The sequence below is a fragment of the Gobio gobio genome, assembly GCF_949357685.1.
Source record: "Gobio gobio genome assembly, chromosome: 6".
Lineage (NCBI taxonomy): Eukaryota > Metazoa > Chordata > Actinopteri > Cypriniformes > Gobionidae > Gobio > Gobio gobio.
In genome coordinates, this window is record NC_137102.1 from 14,893,939 (window position 1) to 14,910,867 (window position 16,929).

Consider the following 16,929-nt stretch of genomic DNA (forward strand, 5'->3'; position numbering starts at 1 on the left):
TGCATGGCCGCATTTTTTAGAGCTGCTGCTTAATAGTCTCAGCACTTGGCCATGATTGCATTTGCTGGGCTATTTATTTAAAAGGAATGCATTAAAGCATTCCTGATCAATTCTTTGGCATGAGTAATGTGACAGTTCAGAACACAATAGGCTTTCCAAAAACCTGCCTGTGTGAGTCCCAAAACAAAACAGATTGAGTCTACTCATCTTGAGCGTTAAACTAATGCACAAAAGGAAGATATAGATCATTAATACAGGGGCTTTCAAACTGGGATCCAGGGCCACAAATGGGAATTATGATGCCCACAGAAAAAAAACTTTGGTAACACTTTACAACACGGGTACACTAATATGATTAAGTAATGCTTAACTAATTCACAGATAATCATGAGTTAATGTATGACTCATGAAGAACTAAACCAATTACTACTGATTACTGCATCAGCAATGAACATTATATATGATTAATAGATTAAGTAATATATGAATTGCTATTAATTAAATGTGTCCATGTATTAACTCTAGGGCTGCCACTAACGACTATTTTTATATCGATTAATCTATCGACTAATTTATCGATTAATCTATTGACTAATTTATCACAATAATTTTCTACAATTTTACTTAAAACATTTAATTTAACTTGCAACGTTGGCCTGCAGTAGTATACTATAAAAAAGTATAAATGTAAACAAGACCTTGACAAAATGTAAAACTTAAAGAGTAAAAATGTAAAAAGGTACAAATTTGTAAACCGACATAACAAAAAAAGAGAATATCAGCAAATACTTTTTATATAGAATAGTGTCACGATACCAAAATTATAACTTCGATACGATACCAGACTAAAATACCTCAATACCGAATCGACTGAATTGACAGAACTTACCATTCATTGTTTTATCATTGTTTTAGGGTTAAAAAACCCTAAAGCACGTCCCGGCCGCGCCGCACTTTACTGTTGCGTTATTTTTCCTGAGCTGTGCGTATATATTTGACTGTTCTGCTTCCATTGTTTAGTGAATGGTGGAAGCAGAGCTCGCTCACACACACACACACACACACACACACACACACACACACACACACACGTCCTCACTCCTACTGTCACACATCGATGTAGATTAAGAAATACTGCTCTTATTAGAGTGCTGTCATATTTAAAGTACCGGTACTAATACAATTTCATATCGTACCCAACTTACCCAGTCAAAATATTGACGTCGACTAATTAACAGCGTCGACGCAGTCGATTGTATCGACCAATCGCGACAGGCCTAAATAATTCCCTAATAACATATTACATTAATGTAAATTAATTTGTTAATTACCACAATGGTCAAATCTGTACTTTAACTTCCAGTTGTCTGCTTTAATTAATCATTAGATAATGATTTGCAAAGGTATCATTGTTATGACGTAACTTGTTGAGGCAGTGACTATTAAAGGTGCACTGTGTAGTATTTATGAGGATCTATTGAGAGAAATGCAATATAATATACATAACTATGTTTTCAGTGGTGTATAAAGACCTCACATAATGAACCGTTATGTTTTTATTACCTTAGAATGAGCCATTTCTATCTGCATCCTCCGCGGGTCCCTTTACAGTGAAATCGCCATTTTGGACAGGTGTATCTACAGTAGCCCTAAACGGACAAACTTCTCTACAGAGTGCTAGTCACTCTCTGCTGTCTCAGACGACGGCCACCGTAGCTTCTCTATGTGGTTCGAAAAGGACGGGTGAGCGGTGTGCTGTTGCAATTCGCAACCTCACCACTAGATGCCGGTAAAATGTACACAGTGCACCAGTCATGTGCCTCAACAAATAAAGTCAAATTATACCTTTGCAAATTATTAGCTGTTGTTTAATTAAAGCAGACAACTGGAATTTGAAGTACAGCTTTGACCATTCATAAAATATTTACACATTACATTAGTTAATAGGGTAAATTCAGGGTGATTGGGACTCTTTTTCCAAGTCATCTCAATGGTAAAAAGTGCCCCAATCACCCTGAAATCACCCCTACTATATGTTATTAGGGAATTAATACATTATTACACATTTAACTAATAACAATGTATTGATTGCTTAATCTATTAATCATATTGAATCTTCATTTGTTGCTGATGCAGTAATCATTAATACATGGTTTAGTTCTTCATGAGTCCATAAACTCATGATTATCTGTGCATTAGTTAAGCATGAATTAATGCATATTAGTGAATCCAAAACTTTTCCTGAGAAAACAAGTTTTAGAAAATGTATTGTATAGACAATTGTACGTTTAATAAAGAACCCCATTTTTAGCATCCACCAGCATCCTAAGGTTTCAACAGTAAATGCTCCGGACGGAAGGTTTCAGATGTCTCCCTGACATTGTGATATCAAGAACATGTTTCTAATAACATTAGGCTTATGTCAGTAAGATAAAATGAAGCTCATGGCTATAGAGAAATGGATACATGGCTTGAACGAAATGTTTTTTCTCTCCCACAGTGCAGTGTTGTGTTTCTGACGTCTCTTTCACTCGCCCAGGGTCCTGTGTTTTTATTCGGTAATAGTGAGCACATGGCAAAGTATGCGTCAGGGCCAAAAACCGTGCTCTACACTCGATTACCATGATTGCTGTGGAGTATTCATGCTGGATTTTCCCATTTTAGCACAAGGCTTTCTTTCAGTTTCATGGAAAGGCTGAATTGTTGGTCAAGAGGCCAGGGGTTGAGAGGGGCACACTAGGATATTTTTGGTTTAGTGGAATAATTAAATGGCAAGAGAGGCTGTGAAAATCCCAAAAGCCAGTGCCTGTTTCAGTGGATTTGGAAAGAAATAAGCAACTTTGATGCAATATTTGGTGTCTTAACAGTACAGTGAGATTAAAACCTAGCTGTTCGAAATCTGGTTGTTATACATTCATTGTGAGCCAACATGCCTAACAAAAATCCTTAAGAGTAAAATGTGACATGCCTTTAGGCATTTTAAATAAAAAAACAAAAATAAACAAAATGCTTTTATTCGGCAAGGATGCATTAAAATGATCCAAAGTGACCGTAAATACATTTATAATGTTACAAAAGACATTGATAATAATGAGAAATGTTTCTTAAGATTCAAATCAGCATATTGGAATGATTTCTGAAGGATCATGTGACACTGAAGACTGGAGTAATGATGCTGAAAATTCAGCTTTAGTATCAAAGGAATAGATGACATTTTAAATTACGTTAAAATAGAAAAGTTTTTTTACATTGTATTCATATTTTACAATATTACCGTTTTACTGTATTTTTGATTAAATAAATGCAGCCTTGGTGATCGTAAGAGACTTATTTAAAAAAACATTTAAAAAGTCTTGCCAACCGCAAACTTTTGAACAGTAGTGTAAAATACCCTATTTAATGTGTTAATGTGTAACATTTCCTATTTGATCAAACATGACCCATTGTCTGGTGTGTAAAGAGAGTCAGTGATATTGCCCATTTTTAGTTATTGTATTGTAAATAAGCTATTTCTAAGAGTAACCAAACAGCGAATACTACAAACTGAAAAAAGAAAAAAAAATATTTACATGGAGAACATATCAACTTAGTGTAAATTAAATTATGGAATATTATTATTGATTACAAATTGCTTCAAGTCATCATTCACAGACAAATTCGAAACAATTTAGAATTTTAATTTTTATTGTTAAATATAGTTGTTCCTTCAAAGCAGTAGATAGATCATAATTAAACTGTAAAAATACTGCCACCTAGTGTAAAATTGCAATGCAAAGTTGATGAAAAGGTGGACTGTTGAAATAAAAATAAATATTCTAGCCTATACAATGATTATTTAAAACACATGTGCATATAGAAGTAGCAACAAGCAAAAACATTATGATTTAAACAGCTGATTCACTGACAGATCTATAGAGATTGTTACATATGAAAAAGTGATGCGCTTAAAACAGAATTCTGACAGTAATGATAAATGGTCATTTTACTACAGAGTACACCCAAATTACCAAAACAAATTCATAGTATAATTATTATGGTAAAGATAAAAACCAAAAATGCTCATACTACATGATGATTCAAGAGAACATTTGATTTCTGGGCCGCACCACTGTTATCTCCTTCATATACATGTTCTTGTAAGAGGACAGGAGATCACTTATTTTATAACCCTGCAAGAAACAAACAGTCAGAGAGGATATTAACATATAGTTGCAAGAAAAAGTATATGAACCGCTTGCAGAATCTGTGAAAATGTGAATAATTTGAACAAAATAAGAGAGATCATATATTTAGTGCTGTCCTGAATAAGATATTTTACCCAAAACAGTTTTTACATTTAGTCCACAAGACAACAAAATAGATGAATTTATTAAAATGACCGAGCAAAAGTTTATGAACCATTGATTCCTAATACTGTGTGTCGTTCCCTGGATGATCCACAGCTGCTCAGCTCCAGTCCCTGCTGGAGAGGGTTCAAATCTACAAAAGATGCTGGAAAACTGAAGAATTTGCAGGACCTGGAGGATTTTTCTGAAGAACATTGGTCAGTTTAACTGCTCAAGACAAACAAGAGACTCGTGAACATCCATCACAAAACACAAAAAACAGCCGTGGATCATCCAGGGAACGACACACAGTATTAAGAATCAATGGTTCATAAACTTTTAAACAGGGTCATTTTAATACATTCTGTCTTATGGACCAAATGTAAACATCTTTTATGAAAAATATCTTACTCAGGACAGCACTCAATAAAAAACAACATGCGTTTTGTATGATCTCTCTTATTTTGTTAAAATTATTCACATTTTCACAGATTCTGCAAGCGGTTCAAATACTTTTTCTTGCAACTGTATATGTACATGTGCGACACTTGCTGTAGTTGTGTGTGTGTGTGTGTGTGCTCTATATTTACCAGTGAGGTCTCGCAGAGCAGAGTGTTGCCCTGCACTAGATTGCCAATGGTCATGTGAAAATAGGTGCTTCCGCTAGACCAGGAAGTGATCTTACTGAATGGATGCACCACAAGCACTTCCTGCAGACAAGCCAGAAAACTTTTCAACTTCACAAGCTACACAATGCTAGGGCGAGCTGTACATTATAGTTGTATTATAGATGTAGAGTATACAGACAGATCGGTACCTTTGTCTTAGGGTTGACGAGGCTAACTCCTTGTTTGCTGATTGATATCATGATAACAGCGGGGTAAATCTTCTCTGATGTTTGCTGGGAGCAAAAGCACAGTCATTATCAAGAAAACAATCTGCTTCTTAACAATTAGGCTTATTTTTAGTTTTGACCTGGTTACCTTTACTTCGAAGAAAGCACATCCAAAGGTAGGCCACTGTGAGACGGTCTTCAGGAACTGGAGTTTGGCTTCATCTACAGTTATGCCTGCCTGCTTGTTGTATGAGCTGATCATGTTCTGCAAACCAAAGGCCAAAAGGGTTCTGTCATTTATCATGATGTTAGGGTCAGGGGATGCTACAATATATGATTAATTAATGATTTATACATTCTGAAGCAATATCACTTATGAGGTTCCTCTAAGTTAGGATGCAGCAAAATTCTAAAAATTTGGGGTCGGTTTCTATGTTTTATAAAGATTCTTCCCAAAGCTGCACTTATTTTATTTGTAATAGTGAAAAATTTATACTACTTCAAATAACTATTTTCTATTTGAATACAAAGCTGAAATTTAATTCATATCAAACTCTGCCAAACTTCCCATACTACTTCTGAATCGGATGTCTACTTCCATAATTCATACGAATTATGAATTATATGTTTCAGATCACTCAAACCAGAAATGGAAATAGAGGCACCCTTATATGATCAGAAATGGAGCCTGGTTGTAATTTAGAGGAAATGATTGGTACTGCGCCCAAACAAAATCTTATTGAAAGCTTGTTTTTTCAGATATTGACCTAAAATTTGGAACACAACTTGTTCAGATTATTGGCTTTGGTTTTCTTGCAGTATTAGACTAAAACATGTTTTTTCTATTTCACTCACATACTTTATTTGACGTCTATAATAATCTGCCAAATGAGACCAGTCTCATGTCTATAATCCAAAGCATTCTTGAATTCCAACCATTTAAGTTTAGACAGTTAAAGGGTTAGTTCACCCAAAAATGAATCTCATCCTAAGTGTGTATAACATTCTTCTTTCAGACGAATAAAATCGGAGTTATATTAAAAAATGTCCTGGCTCTTCCGAGCTTTATAATGGCAGTGAATTGTTGGGTCATTTTTTAAGTCAATAAAAGTGCATCTATCCATCATATAACTGCTCCACACGGCTCCGGGGGGTTAATAAAGGCCTTCTGAAGCAAAGTGACGTTTTTGGTCAGCGGTACGCAAGTGAAAGAGCAAAAAGTTACGATGAAAGAGTAACTCTTGCCCCTTGAACCCTTGACGCATGCGTAGTGACGAATGCAGAAGCGCAGAGGATAAAGCAAAACAAAACACCGGTCATGAATTAGAAAGTCTAAAACAAAATTTTTAAAAGAGAAATGGTGGAGGATTTCGATATAAGAGGGGCTGGAGTTTTTTTTGCCCAGCCCTATCTGCAAAGCTTGCGATGCTTCTATACATCGCATCAGGGGTTACTCTTTCGCTGTAAAGTTGACTTGCGTTCAGCTGACCACCGGAAGCTAGTTATTTTAGTCTATAAAATTTTAAATATGGATATTTTTCTTACACAAATGCGCCACTTCACTTCAGAAGGCCTTTATTAACCCCCCGGAGCCGTGTGGAGCAGTTATGTGATGGATAGATGCACTTTTATGGACTTCAAAAATGACCCAACAATTCACTGCCATTATAAAGCTTGGCAAAGCCAGGACATTTCTGTTATAACTCCAGTTTTATTTGTCTGAAAGAAGAATGTCATATACACCTAGGATGGCTTGATGGTGAGTAAATCATGGGCTAATTTTCATTTTTGGGTGAACTAACCCTTTAACAGGTTAATGCGCCCTTGCATCTTTCAAATAAATAAATAAATCTTACTGACTTTTGAACAGTAGTGTATGTGTTTATATACACACCTCACTAAGGTTTGAAGCAAAGTCAAAACACATAGAGCCACATCTTTGAAATGTATTCAATAAATAAGAGGCTTGAGGATCACCTTTTTCCAGTCATCAGCACTCATGAACCTCTGCTGATCTGCTGGCACCAGATCTTTCAGCATTCTAGGGATCATGACAAACTGTGACTTATCCGTGTCAACCTGAGTACGCAACAGCAGTCCTGCCAGATTGATCATGTCATCTTTAGACACACTATGGTAACCCCGCAAATACTTCGGCAATTCCTAGGAAAATTAAAAGAAGACAATTGAGCAATGATAGAGTGCTGAAGGAATGAGTCCTACATTTCTGCACTTCCGCTTCCATCATCCCTAATGTTTTTTTTAAAGGTCCCATGGCATGGCATTTTTCTATTATTTTATAGTGTTTTCTGAGGTGTACTTATATTATTAGTATGATTTTTACATCATAAAATGTCATAATTTAGAAATAAAAGGCATTTTTTCTATACTGCTGTTTGCCCTGTGGCTGAATGCCCTGCTTCAAGAGGCGTGTCTGCTGTGAGACTTCAGTAAAAACGCCCACTGTTGTGATTGGCTGACATCTTTGCATTTTAAATGAGCGGTGGGGGCGTGGTTTAACGAGGCACGAGTCTGCCAGAGAGACGGATGGACCTGTGTTCACTTCTCATCAGTTCTCTCAGCATGTCTCAGTTCAGGGTGAACTGTTGTAGTTACTAGCATATACTTCAGGTTATTAGTTTATTTCTAGTCGGAGGGGCTGTCACTCATGTCAGAAAGTTAGTAACTTTAGTAAATTATGGATCAGCGCTGACTCGAGACGCGAACCGTTTAGAACGATTCAGTCCGATTTGGTGAACTGGTTCGGTTCACTAAAAAGAACCGATTCAAAAGAATGATTCGTTCGCGAACCGGACATCACGGAGATGAAGCGATTGCTAACAAAGTTATTTATAGTAACTACTGAGTTATGAGAGCGCTGTCAGTCAGCGCGAGTTTATTGTGTTTGTATCTGAGAGTTCTGAATAAACACGAGTCCCAGTCACACCGAGTCCTCTTCATCATTATTCTACCAACTTTGTAACACATGCAATGTACCATTACAGCGAGATGAACGAGTTAGTAAGTGTTGAGTATTGCATTATTTCTAGATATGTTCCAATCATATGAATAGCGTCATTGACGCGCATTGAGTAACGTTACACAGCGCAAACAAAGACACAACAGCTGTAATCGAATGTAACGTTAATCCAGTTTATTGTGGGGAAAGCTGGCTAGCCTAGCCGGATACCCTCACGCTTACCCCCCTTCTGCTTAATCTCACGCCGCGTTTGGCTCCTCCGCTGTGGGCCAGATGCAGTACTGGGGGTCGGGGATGTTGGAGGCCGAGCTTCGGCGTGCGTGAAGTTTATCTCTAAAGATGTGACTGCTGATGTTAAACAGAAAAGACTGTATGCACATTTTAGAACAGATAGACGCGACAAGGACGTACAAAAACACTGACTCACAAGATAGAAAACATGAAAACACTGTTCTGTCGGGAGAGAGAGAAGCCGCTGCGTGTCCACAAATAATAAATAATAAGCTACACATAAGAAATCAATGATCACAGATCAGAAGGAACTGAAGAAAGACTTCTGTTTTCATTTGTACATCCAAACACTGAGAAACTGCCAGTGTTCACTCGTTCACAAGTAACGTTAATGATCTCGAGTGTTTGCATGGGCGTGCCAGATTCTCTGGGCGGAGGAAAGGGAGGAAACCGTTCCTGCTTGGACGTCAAACCAGGAGACTTCAGGATTGGCTCGTCTGGCCTGTCATTTTCTCAAAGGCAGAGAGAGACAGCCAGAACTCGGGTTTACACCGATCAACATTTCTATCCACTTGGGGACAATATTCAGGCTAGGGGAACTCATATTAATGTTGAAATACCTCATAAAATGAAAATTTCATGCCATGGGACCTTTAAAGGGTTTTTGGTTAAAAGTCTGAAATAATGTATGTGGTAAACACAAGCTCAGGATATTTTCACATTTTATTCTATGACATTTAATACATCAGGCAGTTGCTTAAAAGTGACTATACGGGAGTGGCCCGCTTTTACAGCCTCATTAGGGTCAGAGCACCGATGGTGTGAGGACCCTATTGGAATTGCTCAGTCTAACTGCCCCAAACTTCACAAGTTTTATTAGAGTCCAGGCCTGAAGACATCTCCATGCCAATATTCAGTTACAGTCATAGCGCCACCTGCGTGGCAACAGGAAATGGCATGTTTTACACTGTGATTAACTCCTCATTGAGATTTAATCAGAACAACATCATATTTGGTCAGTCTAATCTTAAGGCCTTGGTGATGTTAAATTGCAAAAATCTTGAGTTTTCGTTGAAGGGCGTGTCCGTGGCGGCTTGACAAAGCCTGATGTTTCGCCATGAAACGGGAAGCTGTTGTCAGTCAAGCATACAATGTCTGACCTGCCCCAAACTTCACATGTTTGATAAGTGCCCTGGCCTGAAGACATCTACAAAAATGTAGTTATAGTCATAGTACCTCAATACCTCACCTCTGCAGCACTCTATTCAGTTATACAAAGATTACTTTTACGCTGTTATAGAATTCTGCTGTCAGTATCTTCTTGACCAGATAAGGAATGACCAGATTGACAACATACCTGAGGAAAGTGGAACATTAGGTCAGCGGTTAGATCTTTCCCTGGGATCACGTTAAACCAGAGCTTCCTCATGAAGAGCACCAGGAAAGGGACAATAGTTGGAGTAGCTGAATTCAGGATAAATTATGTTTATCATAGTGAGAGTCTGATTATAACACACACCTGAATAAGTATTGAATTAATTACAGTGTTTAGCATATTAGCATAAACGGCTCACCCTCCTTGACTTTCTTTCCTTTTTTGGCAACATCTGTGAGTTGCCTGAGGTTGTCAAAAAAGTACTCTTCAGAATCCATACTTTCTACCTGAAAGTATCAGATACAATGCACAAAGATTAGCGTGGACCTAAAACGTCACCTTCAGGAAAAAAAAAAAATCATATGTCGAACCTTATTGGTTGTTTTCACAAACAGACTATATCCATCCGATGAGGAGAGGCGGAGGTCTTTGGCAATGTTGCGAATTAAGTCTCTGATCCTCGTGGTGGTGGTCACCTCAAATAGCTGAAATAAAAAATAATGTTTTTAAGGTGGATGAAGATAAGAATGAATAAAACAGGTAAAGATTAAATGTTACTCCTTACTTCAGATGTATCGTTGGGAAAATGAACTTTATGGAAGATCTGAGTGCTGTTATTCTGAATGGCATCCACTTCCACCTGGTGAGGAGGCAACTTCCTTCCCTCAATACTGTACGGACAATAGAAAATGCATTATTAGTTCAACTTTAATGTTGCCCTTTATGTTTACATTATCAAACAGGGCTTTTCACACTTGAAATAGTTTAGGGTCATATTAAACCCTGGGTAAACAGAATCCTGGGTTATCTTTATTCTTGTTTCACACTGCTCATACTATAACCGGGGTTAACAGTTAATCCTGGGTGTTCATAAGATGCCGTTTCACACTGCACAATCCTAAACCCTGGGTTAAAGTCCTTATTTGCATTTTTGCAGTGTCAGTGTTACTGATTGGACAAAAGCAGCATGTAACCTGTTTACATAAAGGCTCGGTCTAGCACCACGCATTCTCATATTACACATCGCGGACTGTAATAGCTAAGTTCTTTTTTAACTATAAAAGGTAAGAACGAAACGGTCTCTTCTTCACTCCAATTGTCGCACATTTTTCCTATCATACGCGTCTGTTTATATGGCTATATGGCTGCCCACCGCAGCAATATGGCTGCCCACTGCTCCGGGTGTGTGTTCACGGTGTGTGTGTGTTCACTTGGATTGGTTAAATGCAGAGCACAAATTCCAAGTATGGGTCACCGCGGTGCTAACCCCACGTCTAAATTACAAGTGTGAAACGCTCCTTTACCCGGGGTTAAAAGTGGTGTTTAGAACGACGATAACCCGGGGGTTAGCGCAGTGTGAAAAGCCTTTTTAAATAGTAATGTTTTACCTTAGCATAGCTTGCATTCTCTGCAGGCAGGTGGAGGCCAGTGGCTCTCTGGGTCTAGTCTCCAGAAAACGTTGAGCATGCCTCAGTAACAACTGACTTGGAGGGAAGAGACCACAGCACAGCCACAACAGCTGCCAACCTCGCTCCATACTCAACCTGAGGGAAAAACAACACAGCAATTAAAACATACACAGATAAAACAAAGAAAGTAACATTTTGTGTCATGTCTAGTACTAGATACAAACCCATTTTTGTTATTACTCATCTGCTTCATTATTTGGCAGTAGATCTCATCTCTGAGCTCGACGTGCGCTGTTGCTGGCCCAAAGATCTGGTTTGTTAGATCTATGGGTGTCCGCACATGCTTGACTGGATAATCTCCCATATATTTAAGGATAGGTAGAGACCATGTTAAGGAAAACAACGAGCATCATTCATTAAAATTCACTGAGGTCAAATGTACTGAAGGCTTTATCACTTATTATTGCCAAAATACATCATCCGTTATTCAACCAATCAGTGGGAAGGATATCTGTGAAGGAGTCGCAAGCGAGGTGGCAGAGCTCGGAGTTGCCCTGCAGGTTCCTGAGCAGCGGCTGTTTGAGAGGCTCTTTGCTGTTGGCCCACAGTTTCTCTTTGGCTCCCTTGCCACGACCACCTTCCTTACCCGACTCCCTGTGACCCATTGAAAAGAGGTATGTGATGATGTTATCATCTAAGAAGCTCTGACATGTTACCAAAACTCTTAACTTTCAAGTTGCTGCTTTATTAGAGCAGTTATCATTTATGTCAGTTGAGATGATTGCAAACTGTACCTGAAATAATCGAAAGAGAACTCCTTGAGCGTCATGTGGGCAACTCTCTCTGTGCTGAGCTCCTCCTTCTGCGGCAAGACCGGCATCACTGATTTTCTCCGTGCTGGGGTCAAATTCAGCAAATTCTGGAGGATAGAAATGACTCTATTTACATTTCTGACCTTGTCAAACTTACAAGACAGCATATTTTTGTAATCACTAGAAGAAAAGAATCTCGCTGATGGTTTTGAAAAACAATTTCTAAATATTTTGAATGGTTTGAGGAAGGACCAAAACTTTGTTGGAGGCAGGACCAAAACTGCTTTACTTTATACTCTTCTCTTTAACTCTTTAAATTGTTAGAATTAAAAACTGCCTTTAAAGAATTAATCTACATTTAAAGTTTGTAAACTGCCTTTAAAGACTTTTAACTGCCTTTCCTTTTCGCCATCAGGCATCAAATACAGCCAGGAACAGCACAATGTTTGCTGGCCTTTCCATCGGTTTTCTTTAGCTTTATTCTGATACTTATTTCCAAGACAAAACCTCAAAACACTAGTGACAAAAATGGCCAGTGATGAGAAGTAATCTCCTCAACACATCAATGTGAAACAAGAGAAATCATGTTTACCAGGGTTTCTTCTGTAGGCCTAGTCAACATCGGTAGAATCTGAATAGCATCTAAGGAAACTGCTCCAGTTTGACTTGTCCTCTCATTCCTCGCTTCGATCCAGCCTCCTTCAGGAGAATATTCTCCATCTTTTATGATATACAGCACATCACCCCTTCTGAAGCTCAGCAATGTGGGATCCTCTGATGGGAAGAAAAAATAAATAAAAAAGATGAACATCCAGGTAATTTTGAAATTTTTAATGGTAAGCCGACCCCAACTTAACATAGGAGTGCTTCTTCAATCAGTGGAAACTTTGTCACAATGGATGGTTTTAAAGTAAAAAATCCTTAAAATTAAAAACTAAATTCTAATAGCTTTAACCCATTTTACAGTGTCTAATTAATTGTTTCTATTTTTTTCACAATGTTAGAATAATTTTTACATGCAAATTTTTACAGGACTTGAACTCCACACTTATTTTTAAATCCCCACTTTTAAAATTTTCTCCAAAAAGTGAATTAGCATTATATGCCACTACACTCTGAAAAATGCTGCAGCAATTGGGTTGTTTTAACCCAGCGGTTGGGTTAAATGTTTGCTTAAAACAACCCAATTGCTGGGTTAGTCCATTTTCAACCCAACTTGAGTTATTTTTAGCCCACCGCTTTTTAGAGTGTACCATCACACATTATTTGTAATGATTATAAATAGTCAAAAGTGCTCCTACAATTGAAGAATCACCCTCAAATGAGAATACTACAAGGAGAATTGCCGTTTGTCACAATGTAAAAGAAGCACCTTGTCTGCTAAGGTCCTGTATTGCCACAGCGTACAGGGATCTCTTCTTAAGCCCTGAGATGAACATGTTGACCAGATCCACACATTCTTTTCCCTTCACAACCTTCAGCTCATACATCCCCTTTGGAGTTGTCAAACATACAATCCCACCAGACTTTTCGTCACTGTAGCAGAAAGGTTAAGGTGGGAAGGAATGAAGGAAACCGAAAAAGAAGAGAATTAAAAGTGGTTCATCTCGCAAACTATTCGGAGAATCTGCAGAAATAGTATTTGAGGCATACGTAGTTAAATAATGCTCAGGTGTTTCTCCATACAGGTTAGATTTACCTCAGTATTTCGATTCTTGACACCTCAGGATAAGAGAGCTGCAGAAATGCGCCTTCGGTCTCGTCCTGAAAGAAGACCCCCTTCCAATTCACCACAGCTACAAACTGGTCTTGAGGCAATGGGGGACCTGAACAAAATACAACAGTGAATTCACAAATTCAATGCATTTAAGGGATAGTTCACACAACAATAACAATTCTGTCATCTTTTACTCTACCTCTTATCTCTAGAAACCAGTATGACTTTCTTTCTTCCGTGGGACACAACATTAATAAATATTATATATAATATATTCAAGCTGCTGTTCCTTATACAAATCTATAATATGGCTTCAGAAGACTTTTATTGTGCCTTTTTTAATCTTTACAGCAGGGCCGTAACCACCATAAGAATTGGGAATAGGAAATGGCCAAATTGTCCTCCTCGATATTTGATTTCTTAATGCTGCGTTTCATTACGCAGGACTTAAGTTACATTTTAAGCTGGTCTGCCTCAGCGGTCTAACAGCACTCGTGGTCAATGTCAAAATAATGGCAAATCAGATTAAAGAAGGCGGGGCTTAACGTTTACTGAAGATGAGTGTTAATTCCAACGCGACACTTAGTTTTAGAGTGCGTATGTGGCAAGATATAATATCTGACAACTGTTTTACGATGGATACGTTTAATGACCCACAGTAACATACTGATGCAAACTACTCAACTTTTTAATTGTAATTTCGCCATTTTGAATAGAAAATATGCAATCATTTAAATGATGTCATTCATAAATGTTACATTCTTGACATTAGACATATTAACAAGAGTGAATGTGAGCATATTTAAAAAAAATATATATACTGTATATATGTGTATATATATATATATATATATATATATATATGTGTGTATATATATGTGTGTATATATATATATATATATATATATATATATATATATATATATATATATATATATATATATATATATATATATATATATATATATATATATATATGCAAAGAGTTTGAATGGATTACTTCACAATTATATAGGCTATAATTAGACCTAGAACTTCTTTTTCCATTCTTATTTATTCTTTATCTTCATCTTCTTTATCTTAAATCCCTTTTAATACTTTTTTCCATTTAAAGGGGTGGTAAAACACATTCTTTTGAAGGCTTGACTGTGTTTGTGGGGTGCACTGTAACATGTGTTCATGCTTCGTTTAAAAAAAAAATTGCCTTATTTTTCATATATTTGACCTTTATTCTACACTGCTCTGTCCCTCCTTGTAAAACGGTCTGATGCTTTCCGGGTTGTATGAAGCCAGTCCCTCAAAAATACGCGATGGGCTCAGATTGGTTAGCTGGCCCAGTGTGTTGTGATTCGCTAAACGCCTAGTGCACGTTTGTCGGAAACGTCATGCCCCTTACCTTTATCGGAGGCTGTGCTTTGGTCAGCGTTAGAAACAACGGCGTCAATAAAACCATACCAATCTGAGCCCAAATCAGACCCAGAACATTTGAGTGAAGATGATCGAGCAGAACCTGTTCAGTCCTCAAGAGTAAAGACTGCGGATCAATATGAGAATGAGGAGATACGTCACGGTCGTGGGCGGAGTCTGAGCCCTACACCATTCTGGGATCCCACGCTATCGGTTGCCAGTGGTAACATTGTAAGAGCGATACAGAGATCAGAGCAGGAAAGACAGCTCGAGGAATTATCATCGCGGCGTTTAAGCGGAGAAATTACGAAAAAACTTAGAAGAAATGGAGAAGAAGAGGTCTCTTACAGGGAGAAACTTACTACCAGCGCCAAGCTGAGGTATTTAGAGAAGCTGATATCAAAAACGTTGACCCATACGAGCTGCCACGGCAGAACTCTTTACCACCTTGCACTGAAATGTTTCTATAAATATATTTCCTGTGCATTCTGAATAATAAATATATCTCTCCACTATCCTGCAGCAGTCGAGTGCTCGTCATCATTAGCAGTGTTTTTCTCTTACTGATCATATTTTATACCTGTTGAGCTTATATTTTTAAATTAATTTGACTAAAAATTTAAATGATCGTTTGTGTGCGCTGGTACTTTTATTCCAGCCTTCTTAAGTAGAATGAATGCTCGGTACGTGCCTTAAATGGATGTAACGTTAACAATGTTAAAGATTGAATTAATCTTAAACAGTATGCACACATAGAGGAAAATGACAGTGAACTAGGCCTACCTTGAATATTAATTAAGCGTTTTGGGCATAAACATGTTTATAACATACAGTAAAATGACTGACAATGAAAAATGACAGAATAGAGATCAACATGTTTAATACAAATAAATAAAGGTTCGTATTGATCAAGTGTCTCACACTTCAGCATCGCGCTCACTAGACCATGTCTGACACCCTGTGGTGAAATAATGGCGTACGTTTACCAGCCGCTGCTTTCTCAGATCGGCTTGGGTGGATTAAAACTTCATGTTCAGTTGAGTTTGGAAAACTATGTACATAGTAATCATCAGAATATCTCTTCTCCAGTCTCTGTCCGAATCCATTACCTGGCGGGCAGACCCCCAAAATGGCGGAAGGGGGCGGGGCGCTGTGTCGTGACGACATCTCATTCTCAATAATGATCGCTACTGAATGGCACTTTAACTTTTGTATTTTTAGAACGATTATAGCCAAATATCTGTCACAAGAACTAACCCAAAACAAACACTAAGCACTGGCTTAAACTAGTAAGTTAGCCAAATCACACACAGAACCATGTTTAGCATGCCTGTAGATAAACAACACATAAAAGCTCTAATCAAAGAATCATTTACACTAATGCCAGGTTCGCTGTTGAGATTTTAACGTTAGTGTTTGTAACGATAGGTGTTCGTCGGATAACGTTAAGTATGAATGAGCATTTAACAGACTGGTTTGCAGAACAGCGTTGTCATCTGTTTACTTCCTTGCTACAACCTATTACAGGAAAACACATCGATGAAAAATAAATCAGACTTACAGGTTGTGGCCCGTGAACAGCTTCTGTTTGTAAATCCAGCTTTCAGGACAAGCCGTTGTGCATATCCTGTATTGAACTCGTGAAGTTTGTGGAAGTTTGTGTTGTCCTCCGTGAAATGTGCAGCGCGCGCGTCATGCATCCACGCACCGGCAGTGTTTTTTTCACGCAGCTGACGTTGTGCAAATCTGGCATTGAAATCGCGAAGACGGTGGATGTTCTCCTCCGTGGATGTGCTGCAGGGAGCCCTGCGCGTGCCTGATTCCCCGCTGACTCAAAC

The 16,929-nt window shown here is 38.1% G+C and overlaps 1 protein-coding gene across 1 annotated transcript in view; it reads right to left on the reverse strand.

The window, feature by feature from the left end:
- Window positions 1-4,076: 4,076 nt before the first annotated feature.
- The window catches only part of myo7bb (myosin VIIBb), a gene marked incomplete at its 3' end in the record, with an annotated part of 45,778 nt that continues 32,925 nt past the window's right edge, over window positions 4,077-16,929 (reverse strand). The window contains exons 30-45 of the mRNA XM_079819459.1: window positions 13,667-13,793; window positions 13,340-13,503; window positions 12,560-12,741; window positions 11,950-12,074; window positions 11,667-11,809; window positions 11,380-11,533; window positions 11,135-11,290; window positions 10,312-10,417; window positions 10,118-10,231; window positions 9,946-10,033; window positions 9,729-9,835; window positions 7,138-7,323; window positions 5,309-5,425; window positions 5,143-5,226; window positions 4,916-5,035; window positions 4,077-4,169 (exon numbers count right to left, since the gene is read on the reverse strand). Coding sequence (XP_079675585.1) covers window positions 4,077-4,169; window positions 4,916-5,035; window positions 5,143-5,226; window positions 5,309-5,425; window positions 7,138-7,323; window positions 9,729-9,835; window positions 9,946-10,033; window positions 10,118-10,231; window positions 10,312-10,417; window positions 11,135-11,290; window positions 11,380-11,533; window positions 11,667-11,809; window positions 11,950-12,074; window positions 12,560-12,741; window positions 13,340-13,503; window positions 13,667-13,793 — 2,066 coding nt within the window. The remainder of the gene's footprint in view (window positions 4,170-4,915; window positions 5,036-5,142; window positions 5,227-5,308; window positions 5,426-7,137; window positions 7,324-9,728; window positions 9,836-9,945; window positions 10,034-10,117; window positions 10,232-10,311; window positions 10,418-11,134; window positions 11,291-11,379; window positions 11,534-11,666; window positions 11,810-11,949; window positions 12,075-12,559; window positions 12,742-13,339; window positions 13,504-13,666; window positions 13,794-16,929) is intronic.